Raw genomic sequence first — 24032 nt, forward strand, 5'->3', positions numbered from 1 at the left:
AAGGTCAGTTCATTGGGTTTTGGCTGAAGCTCTATGTTGAAGAGCATGATTTGTATGTGTACTTTTATTACTTTTATTACTTACAAGTACCCTCATGTCCCCCTCACGTCTTAAAAAATATTGCATTTCCATTCTCAAAAACAATATTATCCTTCATGTTCAAGCTAGAAGACCAAAGTCCTTTCCAGTAAAAGCTTTATATACCACAAAAACAAAATAAAAGTCATCATTGAAGAGTTCCTTAAGAACCTGAACATTACCTGTAAACCCAAGAGACGGAATATACATTAAACCTCCAAGCACTCCATTGGACTAACCAACATGGCATCTCTCTCCCGAGAAAGAAGGGAGGATGCAGGACCATGGAGCCTGTTAAGAGGGGGCCTCTTTACCATAGGACTGCTCTGGATTCCCTCTCTCCGTTCAGAAAGAAAGACAATCTGATGAGGAGGTCCGCTGTATTATGCTATTGTTCTGCCATCTGAGGATAACCCTGCAATTAAACGGGGCAATTATCAAACTGTGTTTTGTAATTTCCTCCCCTTTTAGATGGATAGTGAATATTTTTAGACCAATAGTTAATGAAGAGAATGTTTGCGGAGTAACATGGTAGAAAGCTATTTGTCTTCAATTTTTTCATTTTTTTTTGTGATACTTGTGAGTCATCCTTTGTAGTTTTATCTGCTTCGACACCTCCTCACAAGTCCAATAATATCTAGCAGCTGCAGTTGAGCTCCATTGTGAGAGATGTTATTGACCTACATGAATAAATAATGAAGATGGCTGTGACACCAAGACCCTGCTGTGTCTGCTGGGTTTGGGATATTACTGAATGAACACTGCTCGTATAAGAACGGGCTAGACGCAAATGCATTATGGGTAATCTGACTGCGGTCCGAATTGTGTGTCCTTGTAGGAAATAGATCAATGGTATAACAACTCCCGAAACATACCTACATGAGATGCTTACCACTCGGTTTCTAAGTATTTGAAATTCAACCCCTGTGCAGATCGAGCCGTTCTACAACTGGTTGTTTCCTCACATCCATTATTTAGCATGTCTATCACTGACTCATTCCTGGTGTGCTGTAAATGTACCTGCTGGGTCTGTGTTGATGATGACACGTCTTCTAATTAACTGTAATTAATAGTTGCCAGGTAATTGCTAATATGCCCCCAGATAGAGTTCTATGCTCGGGATGTTATCACGCAGTGATTAAAGGCTTTCAGTTCAGTCCCGGGGGGTTGTAGACAATTACATTTCCTCGGGGAACGTGACACTGGAAGACGAGGAATCCTTAGCCGGGCAAGGAACAAGATAACTCTAGGCATATCATACACTTGTTGCTCAGAGACACTTTTAATTAAGGTTACCCTGTCACTGTGAAGAAAAATATATATTTATGTATAGTATTGTGTAGTATGTAATATTGTACGTATTGCGTATATATAGTATCATTGCCATGTGGTTTGGTTTCTGACTTGGGTCATGTTGTAGTAGAAGGCAGGCCAAATACCTGATCATATTAGGATGTCTGTGCTCTAATTGAAAGCTGTTATCCAACCTTCCCACAGTAGGAAATTATCAGAATACTGTATTTTGGAAAATAACAACCAGTTCAGGCAGGAGGACTCAGCAGTAGTGATTACTTGATATTTTATTACACACAATACGTGTTTTGGCATGATGGTTGTGCTCGCAGCGGCTTCCTGCCGCACCCAACAGAGACACCGTCTCAACATCTGAGCAGAGAGCAGCGAACGCATTCCCCCTACGAAGGGAACACAGAACCAAGGGTGGAGGCCGGGAGGCGGAGGCAGCAGATTAAATAAAGCATCATGTGTCGCACTAAGCAATGCAGAGTGCAGTGATATGCTGTTTAAATAGGCCTCCCTGCAAAGAAGGTGTGCCCTGACTGAGGGGCATGACGAGATGCTAGTGCTGCCCTAGGTCTCAGAGTCTCCTGCATGAACCAGCTCCGCTTGATTATTCTACCTCAAACTGTTGCTTTAAAAAACCAAGGCTATTTAATCATTGAACTATTGAATCAGACTACTGCCATTCAAACATCAGTGGGTAAATGTTATATTCTGTTTCAGCCAGCTCCAGAGACCTATCCACCCAAAGCCTTTAAATTCTTACTGTAGGGCCCAGCAAGTCACTGATATCCACTGCTCCGGAGTCTTGCTGGAGCCTCTTGAAGGTCTCCACTTGTCTCACCGCTAGGGTCGATAATGAGGTCTCCCTTTTTTTTTTTGTGTAAGCGATGCTCACAGTGTGATCTTCATAAAAATGCAATTCTCGTGAATTGAGAAAGGCGAATAAACGGTAGGTTTTATGTAAGGGCTTCGAAAGAGGTCTCATTATTTGACGTATCAGTACAGTAGTCAGACTCCACTGTTAACCACAGTCCCCCTTCACTGGGATCATTAGGAATGTTGAGAAATGCAGAATGGTCTCAGAAACAGAGCTGTTTTTGTGATTAGTTCTGGCTAGATGAAGCGTAGCCCTTTCAGAGCATCTGTGGAACAATTATAGTACTTTAGAAAGATGATGGTGTCATTGCTGTAGGGATCATAGCAATTGGAATCTGCAAGTCAAAGCTACATTCAGTTCGAACACATGGGCCTGCTCAACATCTTTAAGGAGATAGAGATTGTGGGGCAATGCCCGAAAAAAACACATTTGTGTATCTATGCCTAAAACCTTGCATAATGACCATTTCAGTCATTTGAAGTTCTCTTCGCTGGAGTCCTGACCCAACTTTAGACGTGGTCTTTTATTTATGTCTGTGGCAGGTTCTAAGTCCCTGTTTGCTGATGTTTGACTACAGGGGCTGAGTTGTCCAACAGTTGAGTTGTAGCCCTTTGAAATAGGGTGCCAGATTCATGGTTTTCATGTTGTGTCCTGAAAGGAACACAGGTTCACTTTGATGGTTCGTTTTTTAAACCTGAATACCAATCTTTGGACACTGGATTGTATTGCACTGCAAATTGAATTGCAAAGCACTTTCCAATCAAATCCATGTTCAACTAATACAGTAAGTACAGCAAAACCCAATAAGAAGACGAAGGGATGTTGTTTGCAGACAAAGGTTGTGTCCTCCTCAGGTTGACTGCAGAGGATGTCATGGTTGGTTTGGTCGGATCCCAGCAGCAGCGAGGGGACCAGGTTTGGCCACCCAGTCAAGGAGGTCATGTTTGGGTAGTTGCTGATCATCCAGGGATAATCTGCTGTGGCAGCAGCCACTAGGGAGAAGGAACATCCCCGCTGTCTTCCCCAATCAGATTTTACGCACACGTGTCTAAACACATTCTAATAATATGTTTGTTGATTTCTCTGACTTCACGCCTGTAGCCGTGTCTGCACGCGTGTGTGTAGGCATGGTGGTGTGAATGCACGCGTGTGTGTAGGCATGGTGGTGTGAATGCACGCGTGTGTGTAGGCATGGTGGTGTGAATGCACGCGTGTGTGTGGGCGTTATCGTGTGCATACAATTGTGGGTGCATGAGCTTGTGTGTTTGTTCTTTGGTATGTGTGCTGTGTTTATGTCAGACCATTTACGAACTTCAACAGCAGGCCTCCATCAAACAGATGGAGGGTTTTCTGGGGTGTACAGTACACTTACCCGGTCAACTGTCCATGAGGTGAAAAGGTTTATGCACATCCAGCTGCCTCATCATAAAAAAAATATTTGGCTTGAAAACACAATGTGTCAGGTTGGTAGTGTTTAAATGTAGTCAGGCTGGAGTGTGTTTATGTTTGGTACGTCGTTGCTGGACTGGGCTTTTATAGCTGGGGAAGCCATTGACATTACTCAGACTTCAACTTTGTGTGTGTGTGTATGTTTTGTCTGAGTGCTAGGATCTTTAAAACAAACTAATTTCAAAATGTTCACCCTATTTTGCCAAGAAACGTTGGGTGTTCCAGTAAACTAAGTAAATGATTAAATCAATGAAGTTAATAATATATCTGGAAAGGCTTCAGCGGGTCCAGACTGCAGCATTTTCACTCTCATAACGGCGCTATTATACTACAATCTATCGCTAATGACCCCATCAATAAACCTCTAAGAAGCTGCCTATGGTTGGACAAAGGAATAACCATGCTGCACTTTAAGATGCCCTGCTCTATATTGCCCTGAGGTATATTCATGGAAATGATGTAGTATTGAAGAGGCAGAATTTCACTCTTCTTCTGTTTTTGCATGATCGACATTGTACGTCGTCTCTTCATCCTGTCTTTACTCTCATGCTCATGGTAAATGCAATCCAAGCAGGCTTAAAGCACAATTATACTATAAGTAAAGAATACGATAGTGGGCTTTTACTAGATCCAGTCATGTACCAGACTCAGGGGATTGTGTGGGTGTGTGAATGAGTAATACTATTGTGAGTCATAAGGTGTGTGACAGAGAGAGCTGTTTGAATGAGGGAGCGCAACTCTATTATAAAAATAAATTGTTGAGGCCCTCAAATCTCTGTGTGTCTATGAGACAAACAATGGCTTCACTTTAGCATTAACAAATCAACTCTAAAGTACCTGTTAACTTATAGAATAGAACACAATAGAACTAAATAGAACACTAAAGAACAGGCCATTGAAACTATGTGAGGGCTTCAAGCCTCATAGCATCGAAACATACTTCCAAATCTCATACAAAACGCCAGGCCATCCAGTGAGGAACCAGACCCTACATGTATATGTTCTGTAGATACGAGCACCAGAGCTCCTCGTAATACCTGTTCCCATTCCCCCTTGTTCTAGGTGATCTGGTATCACGGGCCATGCACCACCTCCAGCCTCTTCACATCAAGAACCCCAGCAATGGAACGCCTGTCCACCAGAAGAACAACTCGGTCCACTGGGAACCCGAGGCCCTCTACACACTCTGCTACTTCATGCACTGTCCCCAGATGGAGTGGGAAAACCCTAACGTGGAACCCTCCAAGGTCACCTTGCAGACAGAGAGGTGAGTGAATCAGGAACCTCCCACTCTGGAATGCGTCCCTCGCTGAATGGTGGGTTACATATCCAGAGGAAGGCTTGGGGAATGGGCTTCAGTCCTCTGGGATGTGTGTGTGTGAGTGCAGACACCTCAACACTACAAACTCAACACTACACCTCAACACTACAAAATCTTTCATACGATCCAGGTTGACGGATGACATATAGGTATATAGGTAAAGCTCTAACCAACCAATCAGAAGTTACTGTACTTCTGCAGAAGACAGGAAGTGCTTCTGATGGATTGTTAGAGGATCGTCACTGGCACATCTGCTTGTCATTTCTTTAGATGGATGGACATGGGGGAATGGGGTAGGATGGACATACGTCTAAAGTCCCTCTCAGAAGAGTTCAAACGGCCTTTTGAAGACCCCAGGGAGAGTGACGAATGTCAGGCAGAATGATGCGTCAGCAAGCTTGCAGGTCCCTGGAGAACAGATGCTCTGTTTAGCATTCTGCGTCAAGGCTGAAGCTAAGCTGAGAAAGAGGAAGAGAGAGAGAGAGAGAGAGAGAGGGGGGGAGAAAAAGAGAGAGTGAGAGAGAGAGAGCGAGAGAGAGAGAGAGAGAGAGAGAGAGAGAGAGAGAGAGAGAGAGAGAGAGAGAGAGAGAGAGAGAGAGAGAGAGAGAGAGAGAAGGGGGGGGGTTGAATGTGAGAATATTTTAGTTTTTGGGGGAAGTTTGTTCATTTGGAAGCCTTACCAAAGCCTCCACAGAACTGTAATAGGGCAATATTTACATACTAAGTATAAGAATATTTTGTGTATTTAAGGTCAGAAAATAAGGTTTATTTTAGTGTAATATGAATAACCTATAATATACATTTTTGAATGTGATTCTTAAGTCTATGAAGGTACTATTAAAGTAGTTTTAAACAAAGATATTCTAGGAATGGGATTTCTCTGCTACCAGATCTTTGTGTTGGTTGTCACTGGCTATGCCAAGGAATAACACTAACCAGCAATGTTTTCCTTCTTTGCTGGGCCTCCTCCATCTCCTTACTTCTCTCTAGTCCAGACAAGGATGAATGAGAAATGTCTTTGGAATAGCATTCTTCAGTTTAAGCATACACTCTTAGGAAAAGGGAGGTTGGGAGTGTCAAATGATTCAGCCAGCTTCTGAGAAAGCCTTGCAGTTTCATTTTCTATATTTGTATTACTTTTTGAGCTGAAATTCTTGGCAGTGTGTCATCGGTAGTAAGTGTCTAGGGTGTGTGATCTAGGTCTACGGCTTAGTCGATTGCTGTGCAAAATGGTGCTGCCCTAAAAAAAAATAAGTAGGCCAGTTAAACACAGCACTGATATCTGAGGGGTACAATGAGTTGTCTTGTTGTCTTGATGAATTACAAACTTTCCACATAAGAGTTTGGAAACTTGACAAAACTCCTGGAAACAGCACTCTGTTTCCTCAATATACTGTACAGTTGCATTCACCTCAGGGAATCTTCATTTTGTTTATAATGTATCCAATTTATTGGCCCACATATTCAATTAAAGACTATTTTAGGTGTCTTTTTTCATCTAATACAATATTTCTTTCTACTTTCTTGAAAGTTATATTGATGTAAAATTGCATTTTTGAAGGCCCCTTAATTTTGCAACACATTTTATATTTAATCAAGTCATTTTCCTGAGATTGAGCTTTAAACTGATACCAAGAAGCTTTCCAGATTGAATGAACATTCCCTCAGCTGCCCAGCTTTAATGATGAGTTTTATCTCCATAACCATACACGAGCAGCTGTAACGAGAGGACCTATGACATGAAAAAGCCTGCTTTCATCTCTCTGCCTGGTTCATTTAAATCCTCATTCTGCCTTCCCTGTAGTGTCTAATGTTGATAGCTTGGAGATTTGAGCGTTTCCCTGTCACTGAACAGACAAAGGCAGGCAGACGATTCTTCTCTCTGACAGGGTGAGAAGGCAGATGTGACTGTAAATAATCACAAATTGCTGTTTTGTATATCTTCTCAAACAAGAAGCAGGGAGACAGGGAGTTGGAGAGAGTCAACATTGCGGGCAACAGATGGGTGTTTTAGGAATTTACATAATGTGTAATTAGTGAACGTACGGGCAGAAATTGAAAAATATGAATATTAAATGTCAGATAGTAATGGTTTATTGCTGGATGATAATTGAGGTTCTTCCCATAACATTGCAGCCTATTTTATGTCTAAATGATCTAAAAAGGAATGTTTGGAAGTTTTTTGACAAAAAAACAAGGACATTTTCAGGAAACATAAAGTGTGTATACCCGTGGTTCTCTTGAGACAATTCTTGATCAAACTGATCTGCTTGCAGAGTGAATAGTAAGCATGGACAGGAGTGAGAAAGTGCATCTTCTTCTGCCAGCTCGATGAGTTGAGTGGACACAATTTGGGAGGGCTGAATACTGTGTCCCCCTGCAGGCCCTTCCTGGTATTGCCACCGCTGATGGAGTGGATCCGGGTAGCAGTGGCCCACACAGATCATCGTCGCAGCTTCTCTGTGGACAGCGACGACGTGAGGCAAGCCGCTAGGCTGCTGCTGCCGGGGGTGGACTGCGAGCCCAGACAGCTCAAGTATGGCATATTACTCATTTGTCGATCAAACCAAAGGTACATAGACATTTAGTAATTTAGCAGACGCTAAATGAGCGACTTACAGTAAGTACATGGACATTCTCTCCGAGGCAAGTAGGGTGAAGTGCCTTGCCCAAGGACACAACGTCATTTGGCACGGCCGGTAATCGAACCAACAACCTTCTGATTCATAGCCCGACTGCTTAACTACTCAGCCATCTAAACTCCCGGAGAAATGAGAGGAAAAAAAAGGACAAAAAAAGAAAAGAAAAAAAAGTGCTTGTTTGTGATGAGAGTTGTCAAAGGGAATTTTTAGCTGTTTTGCTTTACCATGGCAACAGCTACAAGTAGCTTGAATGTATACTTATAGACAAAATTGTTCAAAATTGATCTGGTTCAATTTCCCAATCTCTCTCTCTCTCTCTCTCTCTCTCTCTCTCTCTCTCTTACTCACTCTCTCTCTCTCGCTCTTCCTCTTACTCACTCTCTCTCTCTCTAACTGTCTATCTTTCTTTCTTCCTCTCTCTATCCCTCTTTCCCACTCTCTCGCCCTCTCTCTAACCCTCTCTCTGGATCTCTTTTGCCTCCCTCCCTTTTATTCCAGGGCCGACGACTGTTTCTGTGCCACCAGGAAGCTGGACGCCGTGTCCACCGAGGCCAAGTTCCTCCAGGACCTCGGCTTCCGGATGCTCAACTGTGGCCGGACTGACCTGGTCAAGCAGGCAGTCAACCTGCTGGGGCCTGATGGGATCAACAGCATGAGCGAGCAGGTCTGATCAGCACTCACTCACCGGATGTTCTCCCCCCCCCCCCCCCCCCCCCCCCTCCGCCCCCGCTGTGTTATCCCTGCTCTAGAAAAGACGCTACCTCCTCTCATTCCAAACGCAAAATCATTTTGGTGTTTACCTGTAGCCACACGGCAGCGTGTAGTGCCTGTTTGTAGGCATCACCACACGCGTCGTGAGCTGCTTGAGCTGAAAGGGTCATCGATCAGCCCGGCCCTTCAGTCTTCATGTTACCAGGGGCTTTGGCTCTCGCCCAGTCAATGGAAAAACCATCTATTGATGCGCCGCAGTGTGGCAGCTTATGTGCAATCAGATTGTCCACGGTCCACACACAGGCTTTTTCCTGTCTAATCAAGCAAGTCTGGAGGGTGCCTTGGCATTTGCTTGATAAAACAGACAGTAGATCTTCAAGATTGGAATAAGCCTGTTTGTATAAAGCCCCCCTTATCACAGATGTTTCTAATGGAAACCTGTATTTGAGTGTTCTTCTCTAGATTTCTCTAGAAGGTTATTTTTCTCCTCCATAAGCAAGGATTGGAAACATGTACTTCCAAGCTGCATGTGTTCGATAGAGTGTGGCTACCACTGAATGTGACTAATGGATGCCATTACACACCATTGCCATTGGCATTGATTTACTTCTTCAAGTCATGTTAGATTTCAAGATGTGATTGCAAGGGAGGATGTTTGCAATTGTGTTTTCTTGTGAAACAAGATAAGTGGTCCAGGGAAAAAGGCAGCAGTGATGTGCCATCACTGAAAAAGATCAGTTCATCAGGAGTCCTCCATTTCCCTTCAGCTGTCTACAATTGTCTCAGTGTGTGAGATTCTGTCGTAGATCTGAGATTGTCATCTCAATGGTTTATTAGTCAATGCCATGGAACACTTAGATTTGTTTTCGGCAAGTCTGGTAACAAAGCTTGTACAGAGACCCCACACCTCTAATTAGGATTCGGTTTGAACCAAACGTCTAGCTCCTGTACAGCTGTGTCTCATATACAGTGCATTAAATGATATATTATGCTGTTATGTTTTTTTGTGTTTAATGTTAATAAATAAATAAATATATCTACGCACCCCTTTCTCCCTCCTCTCTCCCCCTCTTACTCCCCCTTCTCTTTCCTCTCTCTCCCATCTCTCCCCTATCCCCTCCTCTGTCTTCCTCCCTACCCCTCTCTTCTCCTCCCTTTCTTCCCTCTCCCCCCTCTCTCCTCTTCATTCTCCCCCCTACCCCCTCTCTCCTTCTCCCTCTCTTCCCTCTCCCCCCTCTCCCCTCTCTCCTCTCTCCCCCCACTCCGTCTCCCTCTCTTCCCTCTCCCTCCTCTCCCTCTCCCTCTCCCCCTCTCTCCTCCTCCCTCTCTTCCCTCTCCCCCCTCTCCCCTCTCTCCCTCTCCCCCTCTCTCCTTCTCCCTCTCTCCCTCTCTCCTCTCTCTCCCCCCTCTCTCCTTCTCCCTCTCTCCCCCCTCTCCCCCCTCTCTCCTCCTCCCTTCCTTCCCTCTCCCCCCTCTCTCCTCTTCCCTCCCCCATTTCTCTTCGTCCCTCTCCCCTGTTCCCTCTTTCTCCTCTAGGGCATGACTCCGCTAATGTATGCCTGTGTGCGTGGAGACGAGGCCATGGTCCAGATGTTGCTGGACGCTGGGGCGGACATCAACAGTGAGGTCAGTGTCCATGGACCTTCTCAGAGGCAATATCACTTCTGCCTTTCTGTCTCAGTCATTTTTGTGTTCCAGTGTAGTTGGACTGTCAATACAAGTTGCAAATCCTGTGTTGTGCTTTGCTGTGCTGTACTGTGTGACATGTTGTGCTGTACTATACTGTGCTGTGCTTTACTGTGACATGTTGTGCTGTACTATACTGTGCTGTGCTGTGACATGTTGTGCTGTACTATACTGTGCTGTGCTGTGATATGTTGTGCTGTACTATACTGCACTGTGCTGTGACATGTTGTGCTGTACTTCACTGTGCTGTACTGTGATATGTTGTGCTGTACTATACTGTGCTGTACTGTGATATGTGGTGCTGTACTATACTGTGCTGAGCTGTACTGTGATATGTGGTGCTGTACTATACTGTGCTGAGCTGTACTGTGATATGTTGTGCTGTGATATCATTTGTTATCCCTGTCCTTCATCTCTCATCTTCTGACCTGCCCTTTGGCATGCTTTTCTGTTGAACTAGTGGCTTGTTACATGAAGTGCATCTAAAGTGGGTGTTGACAATCCCTAAAGGTGGCTTAAGATGTACATTTCAAAAGAAAGATGTCTAGGATAGTATCTAATCCATGTAACCTTTTGTAACTACTTAAGTATATTATGAGATGCACTCAGTGTTTGTCACCACCACACGTCTCATACATGAAGCATGTACACTTAAGTACACCATTCAGTAGGTCCTGGGGTGTTTTATGTTAATGTGGTTGTGTTGAATGGCTCGTGACTGTCCGACTCGCTCCCATTGGCTGTGATGTAATAGGATAGGATGTAGAATGAACATGCTGCCTCATCATGTGCAAAGTACCAGATGGTTACACAAAAGTCATAGTCATTTAACTCATATTTCTAAGAAAAGATTACCAATTTAAGACCAGGTTTCAACATGGTTGTCATTGCAATATTGCATACTAAAACTTGTGTGACATTTTATAAGGCTTTTGATGATATGAATGTCCCCGTCTGGGGATTAATAAAGTGTAATTCACAGCTCCTTCTAAAAGCCTGTTGTGGCAAGAATTTACAATATGTCAAGTGATCTTGACCCATGCAGACTACCAGAACTAGTTGTAACATTGCACAGTGAGGCTAGAAGTAGTTTGTTTCCCTCAGCTATTGTTCATTTCCTCCTGAGTCACCACTGGTCATTTCCACAGTGTTTGCACAGTCATCGCCAATTATATGTTCTTCACAGACTGCCTCCCCCTTAAATAAAACACCATTCAGAGCTGGCAGCAAGGGAACCGTTTCAGACTGCAGTTAGGGCACTGGCTAGGCAGAAAGGTGTGTATAAGACTCCATATGTGGAGACCAGGAGTATGAATGGATCACTCTGGCTAAGAGCGTCTGCTAAATGCTAAATGACTAAATGAATGAGATGATAGGAGCTCAGTTGTGAACAAAAGCCATGTTTCACAACTTGAAACCTCAAGGAGAAATGGCCGTCGGCCTCAGGCCTCCTCCTCCCTTTTATTCAATATTCCTTTTTTTTGACCCTCCACTTCTTCTTCTTCCTCCCCCTTGCTTCCTGAGCTGAGAATGTTAATGGCTGTGTATCTGTCTCCCTGAACTCCGCCTATGACTTCCCAGGTGCCCAGCACAGTAAACAAGCACCCCTCAGTTTATCCCGAAACGCGCCAGGGGACGCCTCTCACTTTCGCCGTGTTACACGGACACGTCCCTGTCGTCCAGGTAGTGACGTTTTTGACCTGTAACCCTTGACCCTTTGAGACCCTGTAACCCATGATCTGTGTCCCTCAGCCCTTACCTGTGTGCAAGTAAATGGTTATTATCGTGATAAAACACAATAATAACAGCTAGATACCATCAACTTATATTACAAAATATTCACGTTTTCTTTGAAATTATTGTAAATGTTTGACGCTGACATTGAGAGGAGCAAGACGCTGTCTAAACGTATTCAGTTGAGATATTGGAAAGTCTAGTTCAAACTGTAAACCAAACGATTCTAATAAAAACTCAACCGAAGTGGGAGAAGCATCATCAGGCACACACAGACAAATGATCAGCTCAAGGGATGCACAGCCTCAGTGGACTTCTCACCAATGTCCTCTACATTTACAGAGTTTATTTACTAGGCTGTAAAAATTACAAACTGCTTTTGGCTCCGAGGTGGATTAGGAACCTCTACCACGCAAGTTCTGCTTAATTATTTACCCAAAGCGCTGTAATAAAGCAGAGTTTATCAAGGACATCCTTCCCATCGACAGTGTGTTGGCTCCTTTGTAGTTCATCTCCAAGGGAAATGGTAGCTAACTTCAGGCTTCTCAACAAAACATTTTTATAACAGCCTCAACTTCAGTGGAGTTAGAAGTCTAGCCAAAACATGGAGCTAGATTTGAATATGGAGCAGGGGGAGGTTTTAGAGAAACAGAAGTTCTAGGACTAGATTAGAATTAAGAAGGTTAGAAATCCTAGTGAGGTAAGCATTGTTGAGATTCGGTCGGTACGGTGTGTTTCTTTTGCCCGACTTTCTTTCCACTTATCCTCTTGATGTCCACCCTTACACCTTCCTTCTGCCCCTCCCTCCACCCCTCCCTCCCTCCCTCCACCCCTCCTTCCCTCCCTTCCATCTCTCTCCTTCCTTCATGCCTTCCATTCCTCCCTTCCACAGCTGCTGCTGGACAACAGAGCCGGTGTGGAGGGGGCCCTGCAGGATGGAACAGATAACTACACTGAGACTCCTCTGCAGCTGGCCGCTGCTGCAGGTACATCTCCACCACGACAGGACTGAGCTTTATTGTTCTTACAAAGGGCATGCACCTTCATCCCTTAAAACACGGGACATGAAAATAATGTTTGAAGAGTGTTTAGATTAAGGATAGAGTATCACTACTAAGCTCTCTTTGCTTGTAATACTCACGTACAGTATTTGGAGTTGAGACTTTGTATGGACGGTATAGAATTCAATGTGCATTCATGTTTGGTTGGAGCACTGTTGCACTAAGTTGTTGAATCCCAGTCTTTCACACGTCATGACCCTGGCAGAACATAGGCAGATGGGTTGCCATGGCAGCTGTCGGTTTAAGCAAAGATCTATAGGTTATGAATATGAATATTAGGGCTAATTGAGTAATGCTGAGGTAATGCTGCAGAGGCCATTCTTGCAGAGACAATGTGATGCACTCCAGCTTGTTTGTGTTGTTCTTAAAGCAGCGTTCAGTTGTGACTCATTCTATTCATTCCATTAGAAACTTGTATATACCTCATTGCTTTTAGTCATTCCGGTCAATTAACCCCAGCTGCTAACACGGCCCTAAACTTACTTCATAGAATGTGAAAAACACATTTTTGATGATTCATGATGAGGTACATCATTGCACCACTTTTTTTGAAAGGAAGGGCAAGCCATTTTGTGAACAGAGTGCTCTATTACTGCATAATGTCTTTGTGGATGGGTTTAAAGTATGCATTGCAATGGTGACATGTTGGGTGTTCCCTCGACAGGAAACTTTGAGCTGGTTAGTCTCCTGTTGGAGAGAGGTGCCGACCCCATGATCGGGACCATGTGTAGAAACGGTATCTCCTCAGCTCCCCTGGGAGATATGAACTCCTTTAGCCTGGCAGCAGCACATGGGCACAGGTAACACACCACACACCACACGCAAACATCCCACAACCTCACATACGAACCGACCCACCCTCTTACATGCACACTTACACCTTGAATCTGCTACTTGAAATGGCAATTCACACAGTTAAAAACACAATGAGAACACATTTCCTGTCCACCTCCCTTGCTCTTCCAAAAGAACACAATCGACTCTCAGTTCCATTGTGGAGTATCCCCGCGAGTGTCCCTCAGTGTAATAAGCTCTAGAATTCCACCGGGTGTCTCCCTTGTCTGGTGCCTGTCCCAGAGCGCAGCACAGCAGTGTGAAAACCTCATTAAGATTCAAAGCACAGAGCTCCATCAGAGGGAAAAGAGGGAAAGCCAACACCATAGCTGCCTTATGAACACAATCAATTACACGAAGAGCACACTGCAGCATTTTAGAGGGATGCCACACCAGCCGCTTCACTCATAAAGAAGCCCCCGGCTGCATGGGCTCCAGTACGGCTCTCAAGAAGGGTTTATCATTCTGAATTACCGTTTTTGGGGGGGGATCAAGTGTAATTGAATGCGCAATTCGTCTCTCAGACCCCAATAAAATAATGAATTGCCTGCGTCCTCGTTGCTTGTTTGTGACTTGCAGACTCATAGATCAAACAAGCCTTCAAATAGCATGTGAGGTTGCATATCACTTAACTTAATCACAGAGCTTATTAGAACAAGAAACACGTATGTAAGAAAGAGAGAAAGAACCACATTCTTTCTTACAAGTATGTAAGAAAGAATGTGGTATTCAGTAATGGTTGTTTGAAAACCCGTTTGAAAATATCTAGTTGACTGGGCTAAGGTCCATTATTGAGTATGTTATCAATGTTTTTCTCTTTAATACCTAATCCCATCCCTCTGTTCCATTTGTTCAGGAACGTGTTCCGGAGGCTTCTGTCTCAGGCAGAGAAGGAGAAGGGCGACGTCCTCTCCCTGGAGGAGATTCTGGCTGAGGGCTCGGAGCCGGGGGGGGAGAAGAGGGCCTGTCCGGCTCCCCCGGCCGTGGACGGGACCCTCCAGCGAACAGGAAAGGCCAAACTGAGGGCCCTGAGAGAGGCCATGTACCATAGCGCAGAGCACGGCCATGTGGACATCACCATAGACATCCGCAGCTTAGGTCAGAGCTACGAGCTAACACGTTAACGACAACGTCGTCTCTCTCTGTCCCACGCCGCCTGCTCTCCTGTCCTGTCCGGGAGCTGTGCTCATGCTCGTATCTGTCCGGCACACGTTTGTCTCATCATCTCAGTCATCGTTCAACATCTATAGTTGTCTTAAAGTGTTGATATTAAGGCCAAACTGTACAGAAAACACCATATACATGTACATCTATGTCCTGATTAGTACACAGATCCTAAAGGCACCTTAAGTTGTACTCCATACCTAAATATTAGCATCCAAGGCCAAGGCAGACATAGTCAGTGCTGAAGCCATTCCATTGCATTGTTGGCCTTTCTGCAACAGGTTGGCTTTGAACATCTTACTGTAATGGACTGTCTTTACTTATTGATGGTTGTGTGTGGTGTTCCCAGGTGTCCCCTGGACCCTGCACACCTGGCTGGAGTCTCTCCGCACCTGCTTCCTGCAGCACCGTCGCCCGCTGATCCAGGGCCTGCTCAAGGACTTCAGCTGCATCCAGGAGGACGAGTACACCGAGGAGCTGATCACGCACGGCCTGCCACTCATGTTCCAGATCCTCCGAGCCAGCAAGGTCACACACACACGTGCACACACACGCACGTACCCAGACACATGCATACGCACACACGTACCCAGACACACACATACACACACACACATGCGCACGTACACAGTCACATGCACACAAACACACGCACACACAGACACGTGCAAACACACCGTGTTTGTGCACCTTCGCACTAACACTTACTCATATTAACACACACCCACGCACACCCACACACACCCACAACGTTAATTCCTATTGCTGGTTTTTATACTGACGTCTTGTGTTTGTCCTGCAGAATGAGGTGATCAGCCAGCAGCTGTCTGTGATCTTCACCCAGTGTTACGGGCCTTTCCCCATCCCCAAGCTGACAGAGCTCAAGAGGAAGCAGACCTCACGTCTTGGTGGGTGGGGGGATGATAGAGGAGGAGAATGGGGGAGAATGCCGGTGGGTGAGAGAGGGAGAGGACTGGGGAGGATGGTGAGGGAGTAGTGTGGGGGAGAATGACGGTGGAGAAGGGTGGGGGAGAGAGGGAGAGGACAGGGGAGGATGGTGAGGGAGGAGTGTGGGGGAGGATGACGGTGTGGGAGAGAGGGAGAGGACAGGGGAGGATGGTGAGGGAGGAGTTTGGGGGAGGATGACGGTGTGGGAGAGAGGGAGAGGACAGGGGAGGATGGTGAGGGAGGAGTTTGGGGGAGGATGACGGTGTGGGAGAGAGGGAGAGGACAGGGGAGGATGGTGAGGGAGGAGTTTGGGGGAGGATGACGGTGTGGGAGAGAGGGAGAGGACAGGGGAGGATGGTGAGGGAGGAGTTTGGGGGAGGATGACGGTGGGGGAGAGAGGGAGAGGACAGGGGAGGATGGTGAGGGAGGAGTGTGGGGGAGGATGACGGTGGGGGAGAGAGGGAGAGGACAGGGGAGGATGGTGAGGGAGGAGTGTGGGGGAGGATGACGGTGTGGGAGAGAGGGAGAGGACAGGGAAGGGGACCGGGGATGAGGCTGGGAGGAATGTAGGAGGCTGCAGTCACTGAGTCTGGGATGCTGGTGAACTGATTCCAATGAAATCTGTCAATTTTTGGTTGAAAGAGATGATAGAGAGATTAGAGGTTACCTCCATCAAACCTACTGTAGGGTTGAAAATGATTTGGATTTGAATTTGGACTGTTGTGATCCAGTCAAAAATGTTTTTCTCTGTAAATAATTTTTAAGAACAAGTGAATGAACCAATAGCACCATCTAGAGTCAATGTACATATCTAACACTATTTGAGTACATTTCTCACCATTGATTTCTTTTTATTAAATACTTAGAAAATCGTTATGGCTTTTTTTTTTCTTTCTCCAAATTAAATTCTGGATTCCATTTCAACAGTTTTTCCTGGCAGAGGTGTCTCAAGAGACATCAATAATGGATGAAAAGCTATAAGGTTCCATGATAGTTAAATTAGAAATCAACAGCATTTTGGAATAGTTGTGAAAGAAGAAAGACATTCCATTTGATAAAATGATTGAAAACAAAATGCTGAATGGCCCTGAGGCACTTTGAGTCTGATGAGATACTTTCATACCGCATGCTGTTATGACATTAGACAAATCATATGCTTTCACAACCTAGCATCACTACATTTCACTCCCTTTCCCCAGCCAGCCTTGTATTTAAAGTATATGTAGAGACTTTCTTTGAAAAGAGATAAGTTGATAATAATATAGTGTTATGGCTGTAACTTGGTGTACGGTGTATCTTTTAGATCCTCACTTCCTCAACAACAAAGATATGTCTGATGTGACGTTCCTCGTGGAGGGAAAACCTTTTTATGCACACAAAGTTCTACTGTTCACCGCTTCAGCCAGGTAAGCTGCCGTTTCTAAATAGATTGATCGGTATTTTATTCATCCCCAAGGGTATAAATTGTGGAATTTCAACCGTAAACCATGTCAGAGCAGTTAAGTAGTTTAAGCAATCGGTTATATACATGGTTTAACACAGGTTATTAACAGGTTATCGGTTATATACATGGTTTAACACAGGTGATTAAAAGGTTACAAGTTTATCAATGGGTTTCTTTATCATAGTGATTATTCTTCAACAGACGTATGATGTGTGAGTATCTATGATCTGTGATATCTATTTCCACGCTCCTCCAGGTTTAAGTCCCTGCTCCAAAACCGACCTGCGGCTGAGAACACCTGCATTGAGATCAGTCACGTCAAGTACAACATATTTCATGTAAGTAACAGATTTATGATTCTCCTGAACAGAGCAGTCATGTTGTATGGATCATGTACAATGTACATTACTGTCAGAAATATTAATCTATCAAGCATTGCACAGTCAGTCGGTGAACAAGTTTAAGAAAGTTCATTGCCTGCCACCGGCCCACAAGGAGACAAAAACATCACACGCCATTGTGGTACAAGTTTGTCTGCTAGCATGTTGTGCTAGCTAGCTATTTAAGCATCCCCACTTTTTACAGTCATTGGTTAAGACAAAGGCATGCAAATGTTCCATGGCTCCTCTTCATTGGCTCCTTGCGTAGACCTGGTGCGCGTGTGTGCGTGTGTGTTTGAGTGTGTGCGTGTGTGTGCCTTTTGACCCCTGTAAGCTTGACCACATGATTCACCCAACACAGATAAGGCCAGACATCTTTTATGGCCTCTCCCTACACACAAGGAATGCTGAACACAGTCATTCTTATACAGGATAAATGTGTTACATCTTCAATTTTTCCAACAATTGCTTAACAGACTTAACAGAATTGGGCTTGGCAAGAATGATTGCGCATATAGACACTTAACTAATAACATAGATAAAATATACTGCTGCGATTTGCAGCACCCTCAGCACCCTTAATTTCCACGATACTGCATATGTATGTATTGAGTATAGATATAAGAGAGTAATATTCGTACTGCTGTTTGTTACAGTTGGTCATGCAGTATCTATATTGTGGAGGCACTGAGTCCTTGCATATAAGGAACACAGAGATTATGGAGGTAAGAGACAAATTAAAATAAATATTTTTAAAGCATAGATAGTTTTCTAGTCATTCTCCCCTTAAACTTGCATCTGTGTGTGTGTGTGTGTGTGTGTGTGTGTGTGCTCGTGTGTGTGTGCTCGCGTGTGTGTGTGGGTACTCTGCCTATTTTATAGCTGTTGTCTGCAGCAAAATTCTTCCAACTTGAGGCCCTTCAGCGACACTGTGAGATAATATGCTCCAAGAACATCACCACAGAAACATGCGTGGACATCTACAAACATACTAAGGTTAGTGATGTTTGACTGCATTTAGAAATGCTTTGGACAAATCATAGTCAAGTTATATGAAAACAGTCATATTCAGTAAACACCAACGAAAGCATTTTGTCCATATCCATATTTAAACATATTTAATGTGGCATATTTAATCATTGTGTTGGCATATTTTAGTTCCTGGGTGCCAGCGAGCTTGCGGCCTTTATCGAGGGCTATTTCCTGAAGAACATGGTACTGTTGATTGAACTGGAAGGCTTCAAGCAGCTGCTGTACGAGCCCCCTGCAGAGAGCCCGGCCTCCAGCCCCTGTCCCAGCTTGGACATCCTCCAAGACCTGGAGAAAACACTGGCCGTCCGCATCCACTCCATTCATCTCTCCTCCTCCAAGGGCTCTGTCGTCTGACCGCTCTGGAATCCCAGCGGCATCAGCAGCAACATCCCAGCAATGTTACTTCAACATCCACCACCACCCCCCAACAAGTTGATTGCCGCGCCCCCCCCGTCCCCCTCGCAGAAAGGGGATCTGCTGAGTGCCATGTCGACAGGGTTGTACATTTTCCCCTCGCAAACCCAGTAACTATGACAACCTAAGTTCAGCGCCAGTTCATCCAGCTGACTGTCGTAGGGAGCGCTGTTGGGTCATGTGACGTGACAGGTCCGAGCGACAAGGTCTTCACTGCAGCGCCACATTCAGTTCACTTGCCCGGGGATGGCGTAGCAACGTGCTTTCAAGTTGTTGTTGTAGCACTCCTCTCACATAACCGCAAGGTCTTAGGGCACCACAAGAGGGATACAAGGAAGTATGCTTGATACTGGCCCATGCTTATGAAACACATGGGTGTATTTCACGTGGGATACATTGGAAGAGACCAATTGGATAAATGTAAAATGTCATTCAGTGTCTAATTCCTGCAAGCCTGACTACAAGGTTTCTGCAAGTTAATATACGTACTGTACACAATATGCTTTTCTAGGACTTCACAAAAAACAGTGACATATAGAGTGAAAAGTAAATTGCCAAAGCATCACCTTTAACTTAACCAACCATTTACAGTCTGAAAGTAGCAATGACAGAGATTTGGGGACTATGAACATTTTTGCCAATTTATTCTCCTTTGTGTGCTGGACATAATTTCACTGTGTCCTCAGCTATGTGCTTTGGCTAAATCAATCAAAGAACCTTCCATTACCAACCGATACTGCTCTTTAAACATGTACTCTGTCTGCTCCTACAATCAGTATGGGTTTATGCTCCAAACATGGATGTTCAACTCGGAATTACCTTGTGCTCTATTTATGAACTACGTCTTTGCATGACAACTTCTAAGCCGTGCTGTCCTAATGTTGCTTTTTTGGGAATGGATTTCCCTTCGCAGACTACTTTGGGAGGGAGTGCAAATTTGCCCTGACTAATGCTCTCTTGATTGCAAACAACAGACTTATGGATTACAGTGATTGGAACTTAGAATGGCCTCTCTGTACATCTTAGAAGCCGTGTGTAAATACGTCATGCAAGTGAATTGTTTCAGTCGTACTGTCTGTAAACCAATGTATAGTATATTCCGTCATCCCGTCATGCTTGGCTAACAGAAACACTCTTTGGATGTGCTACAACCACAGCCGTCGTTCAAACTGTATGATTCAGTTGATGCAAAGTTGCATGTTAAATGTATGAATCCTTTCGATTTTTTTCTGTGTCTGTCAGTAGGCCTACAGAATGTTGTTGTTGTTTTAAAGTCATACTGATTGGTAGGGAACCATAGGTTGTTCATCTCAGCCAGAGAGGTAGAATTTCTAGCATAAGATCTTTCCCATTTCAGCTGTGTGGTTATTGTTGCGTACCAAATAATCAAAGTAAGAAGGGATATGGTAGGTCTTAGGCATTCCCTCAAGTTAGCTTTAGTCCAAAAAAAAATGTGTCTATGGCCATGACCACAGATAGTGAACTCAAAGTAGATATTGAGAAATCTGTTGACTATTCCTAGCTTGTCATGTAATGTTCATGTACAGTAAGCCAATTACTTTAATTATACTTTTTTTTTTTTCTTTTTGCTGTAAAATTACATAGTCCAATGTAATCTGCCCAAATGTCTGAAATGTAAACATAATTTAGTTTTTCTTCAACAGTATGCTCTCATGGTTTTGAGTTGAGCAATGTGAGTAGCAAAAATTCTAAATGGACTTTAGGAAAAAAAACTTTTGGCTAAAAGGTCAATATAGATAAATAACAGACAAAAATATGAGCAAAGTTATGTGTAAATAATGACAAAAAACTGAAATGATATTATAACTTTATTTTCTTACCACAAATAGCATTGTACGTTTTATTTTCCACAGCTATTTTGTTTTACAAAAGTGAAAAAGATTATAAAAATGTACATGCTTCAGATTGAGACAGTAGTCGTATTATAGTACATTTGGTTTCCATAGCCCTAAGAAAATAGATCATGTACTACTATAACTGAGCACCATATTTGTTATCAAATTATTTCCAGTAACTGTGAGAATGCAGTTATTAAAAGGCTGCTATTAAAATGCAAGTTAGGACACATATGTCAAATTTGGATTTAAAATCCTTAGTTTAGCTAGCCATTTCTACAAAATGGATTTAAATAAACTTGTAAGTGTAAACTACGGTCAGGGGTACGTCACATGCCCTGTCTACCTTGTACACAAACAGTTTACTTCAAGCTTTCACAATTTCCCTTGCTTGGTCATTTAAAAGCGAAATATTCAACTGATGACAATATCTGACCATGGACTAATGGAGGATCATGAATGTACCATGCGTTGTTTGTGTGAGTGTTAGACTGTTCATTTGTGAGCCCCCCACCGAAGCAAAAACTATGCCTGTGAGCTACAGCAAATGCAAGGCAAGCATGACAAATTTAGTTTGACGTTGTCTGAGATGTATATTGTACACCAGCTTTGTCTGATAAAAAATGGCTTGTCTGTTCATTTTTCCAAACATTTACTTTGCCTGCAAATCTTGTTGTTGATAACAAACTATGACAAAACATCTCTCTTACAGTAAATCCAGATGAAACATGCATGGGGTTACATTTACTAGATTTGGAATCCAAAGGCTATTTGCTCATTAGTTTTTGTTATTTTTCTTCAATACAAAACATGTATATTGTACAAAAAAATATAAATATATATATATATATGAATATTAATTATACATGGGGTGAATATCAGGGATGTGGTTGAGTATAACTGCAAGGAAAGAATGTTACACTCGTGCTACGGTGCAATTGTTCCATGACATGCATTTCTGTACAGCCAATAAAATGATCACAGTTTAACCGCTACTCATGTTCATCTTTCCCCTCCCCACTGTCATGTGAGTCTATATGGTACTCTACGTAAAAAAATAAGTATAAAGTACTTTAATTTAAGTTTATATTGCCTTATAAGGTCTATTTGATATATATTCCCCTCTAAAATCAATTACTCAAATATGTGTAAAACACTTATAGCTGAAATCCTATTGACAACTGTTTGGGATATTTCAATAGATTCCATCAGAGCTCCATCACAGGCACTTTGTCAGTGGGCCAGCCTCCCCTGGCCTTGACCCAGCTCTAAGGCGATTTACTGTCCTGTCCACCACTGTGCAAATGTCTAGAGACAAAAACATGACTGCCACCCCACATGGCCAAAGGAATGCTTAGAGACACACTGAAGAAAATACAGGGCTGCTGGAGAAACAATGGTGTTTCTTAGGGGTTGTGAAAGAGTCCTAACTCCGTAGCCCCTATTTCTTTTCTATCTCCGTTTAACTACCCAACTCTGTCTCTGGTGGGGGATGTGTATAGATGAACTGTTCAACCTGGTAACCTTGGACAAAACAAATCAGGGGTTCCCATACTCATCTATAAAGTGTAAGCTCCTCTCAGCTGGAAGTTGAGGGATATTCCTTAGAGTCAAGCTCCCAGACTGTGACATGCAAAAAATCCATCAGCATCAGTTGATGACAGTGCAACTCAACTCGACCAATTATAATTCATTCCAGTCCTGTAAGCTCCTGTACAAAGCATTGCAGTGTGTGAACAACCCCCTTTTATATGAAGGGCAGGTAGCGAATAGAATTATCTGAGGCAGAAAGATGCCTATGCTCCACAAAACTGGGCATCCGGTATACCATACAGGCCTCCCCCGGCCCATGCTTTGACACAGGACGGCAATACATGGTCCACAGACTGGGGGTGAACTGGCGGGTCACAGTGTCAGCCAGACGCAGGCGGAGGTTACACGTGGAGCAGACTATGTGGTTTGGGCAGCAGGGTTTTGTGTGTGCCATCCCCGAGCCCCTAGGTTGCAGTGTCCCTGGGGAAGAGGTAGAGGTCTGGCCATTGGTGGATTTTCCCAGGTGAACCTGTGCTCGTTGTGGACCCCCCAGCTTGTCCAGAGTTTTCCTTAGCTCCAGCTGGGCCCCACAGACTCCAGCCAGCTCCCGCTGGTACTGGAGAACCAGGGAGCGCAGGGTGCGGTCGAGCTGCAAGCTTTCCCTGCGCAGCGCGTTGGCCAAGGAACGGTCTGAGTAGAGAAAGGAAATATATTCATACTGGTAGAGAATGATCAGAAGAGGGGTTTGATAATGGTAAATGAAATTAAGTTAGACAAAAAAATATATAGAAGTGAATAACACACAACCCCACTTTGGGGTTAATATTTAAACAGGTGAAGATAAAAGTGTACCTCTGTCACTGTGTCGCTTGCTCCCCGGGGCCATGACAGTAGACAAGTTCATCCTACAATTGAAATTGAAAATCTTGGCTGATCTTTTATGCTCGTTTTAGGCCAACTAAAATCTAGAAATCTACACAGATTTTCTGCAATGCTCAGAATCATGACTCTAGAACTCGAATTACATTCTTCCTTCTAAAAAATAGTAGCCTAAAACACCTCTTGCGTCAAAACGCCTCTTAGATAAACGTCTCTTAGATTAAAAAACAATTAAAAGGCGTCAACATGTATCCTTCTCATGGAAAATCAACACATATTTTAGTCCTTGTGATCACCGTTGGAAAAACGTCCAGACCCTCATAGTATTTGAACCCAACTGTCTTCCCTTGCCCTCATGTCGCATCGCACAACTTGCCACAGGGTAGTGCTAAGTACCCAACCCATTCGGTAAAAAGTAGGCTACCCGAACAAAAATTGTACCCATCTCAATGAATACCCACGCAAACGGGTATTGGTAATATTTCAGGCAATTCATTATTTCAGACACAATTACTGCTGTTTCCAAAAATTATGTTTATATAGCCTATATGAAAACAGAATTTATAGATTGATATTTTCAATTATGTGCAATAAGTCGACTTAAGATCAGTATGCCTAATGTCTAACGTCATAGCCTACACATTTTCAAGACATTGCAGAAATAGTTTATTCCAATACAATGGGCAA

At 43.8% G+C, this 24032-nt stretch overlaps 1 protein-coding gene across 1 annotated transcript in view; it reads left to right on the forward strand.

The window, feature by feature from the left end:
* Positions 1–22773, forward strand: part of LOC146276583 (ankyrin repeat- and BTB/POZ domain-containing protein 3-A) — an 86375-nt gene extending 63602 nt beyond the window's left edge. The window contains exons 3-17 of the mRNA XM_084701950.1: positions 4769–4973; positions 7411–7563; positions 8168–8333; positions 9917–10006; positions 11648–11749; positions 12693–12786; positions 13526–13661; positions 14552–14793; positions 15209–15387; positions 15662–15767; positions 17111–17213; positions 17508–17589; positions 18288–18356; positions 18514–18627; positions 18790–22773. Of these exons, the coding sequence (XP_084558076.1) occupies positions 4769–4973; positions 7411–7563; positions 8168–8333; positions 9917–10006; positions 11648–11749; positions 12693–12786; positions 13526–13661; positions 14552–14793; positions 15209–15387; positions 15662–15767; positions 17111–17213; positions 17508–17589; positions 18288–18356; positions 18514–18627; positions 18790–19017 (2069 nt within the window). The 3' untranslated portion in view covers positions 19018–22773. The remainder of the gene's footprint in view (positions 1–4768; positions 4974–7410; positions 7564–8167; positions 8334–9916; positions 10007–11647; positions 11750–12692; positions 12787–13525; positions 13662–14551; positions 14794–15208; positions 15388–15661; positions 15768–17110; positions 17214–17507; positions 17590–18287; positions 18357–18513; positions 18628–18789) is intronic.
* The last annotated feature ends 1259 nt before the right edge of the window (positions 22774–24032 follow it).

This window comes from Hypomesus nipponensis, chromosome 7, assembly GCF_054491055.1.
Source record: "Hypomesus nipponensis isolate SF chromosome 7, ASM5449105v1, whole genome shotgun sequence".
Taxonomy (NCBI): domain Eukaryota; kingdom Metazoa; phylum Chordata; class Actinopteri; order Osmeriformes; family Osmeridae; genus Hypomesus; species Hypomesus nipponensis.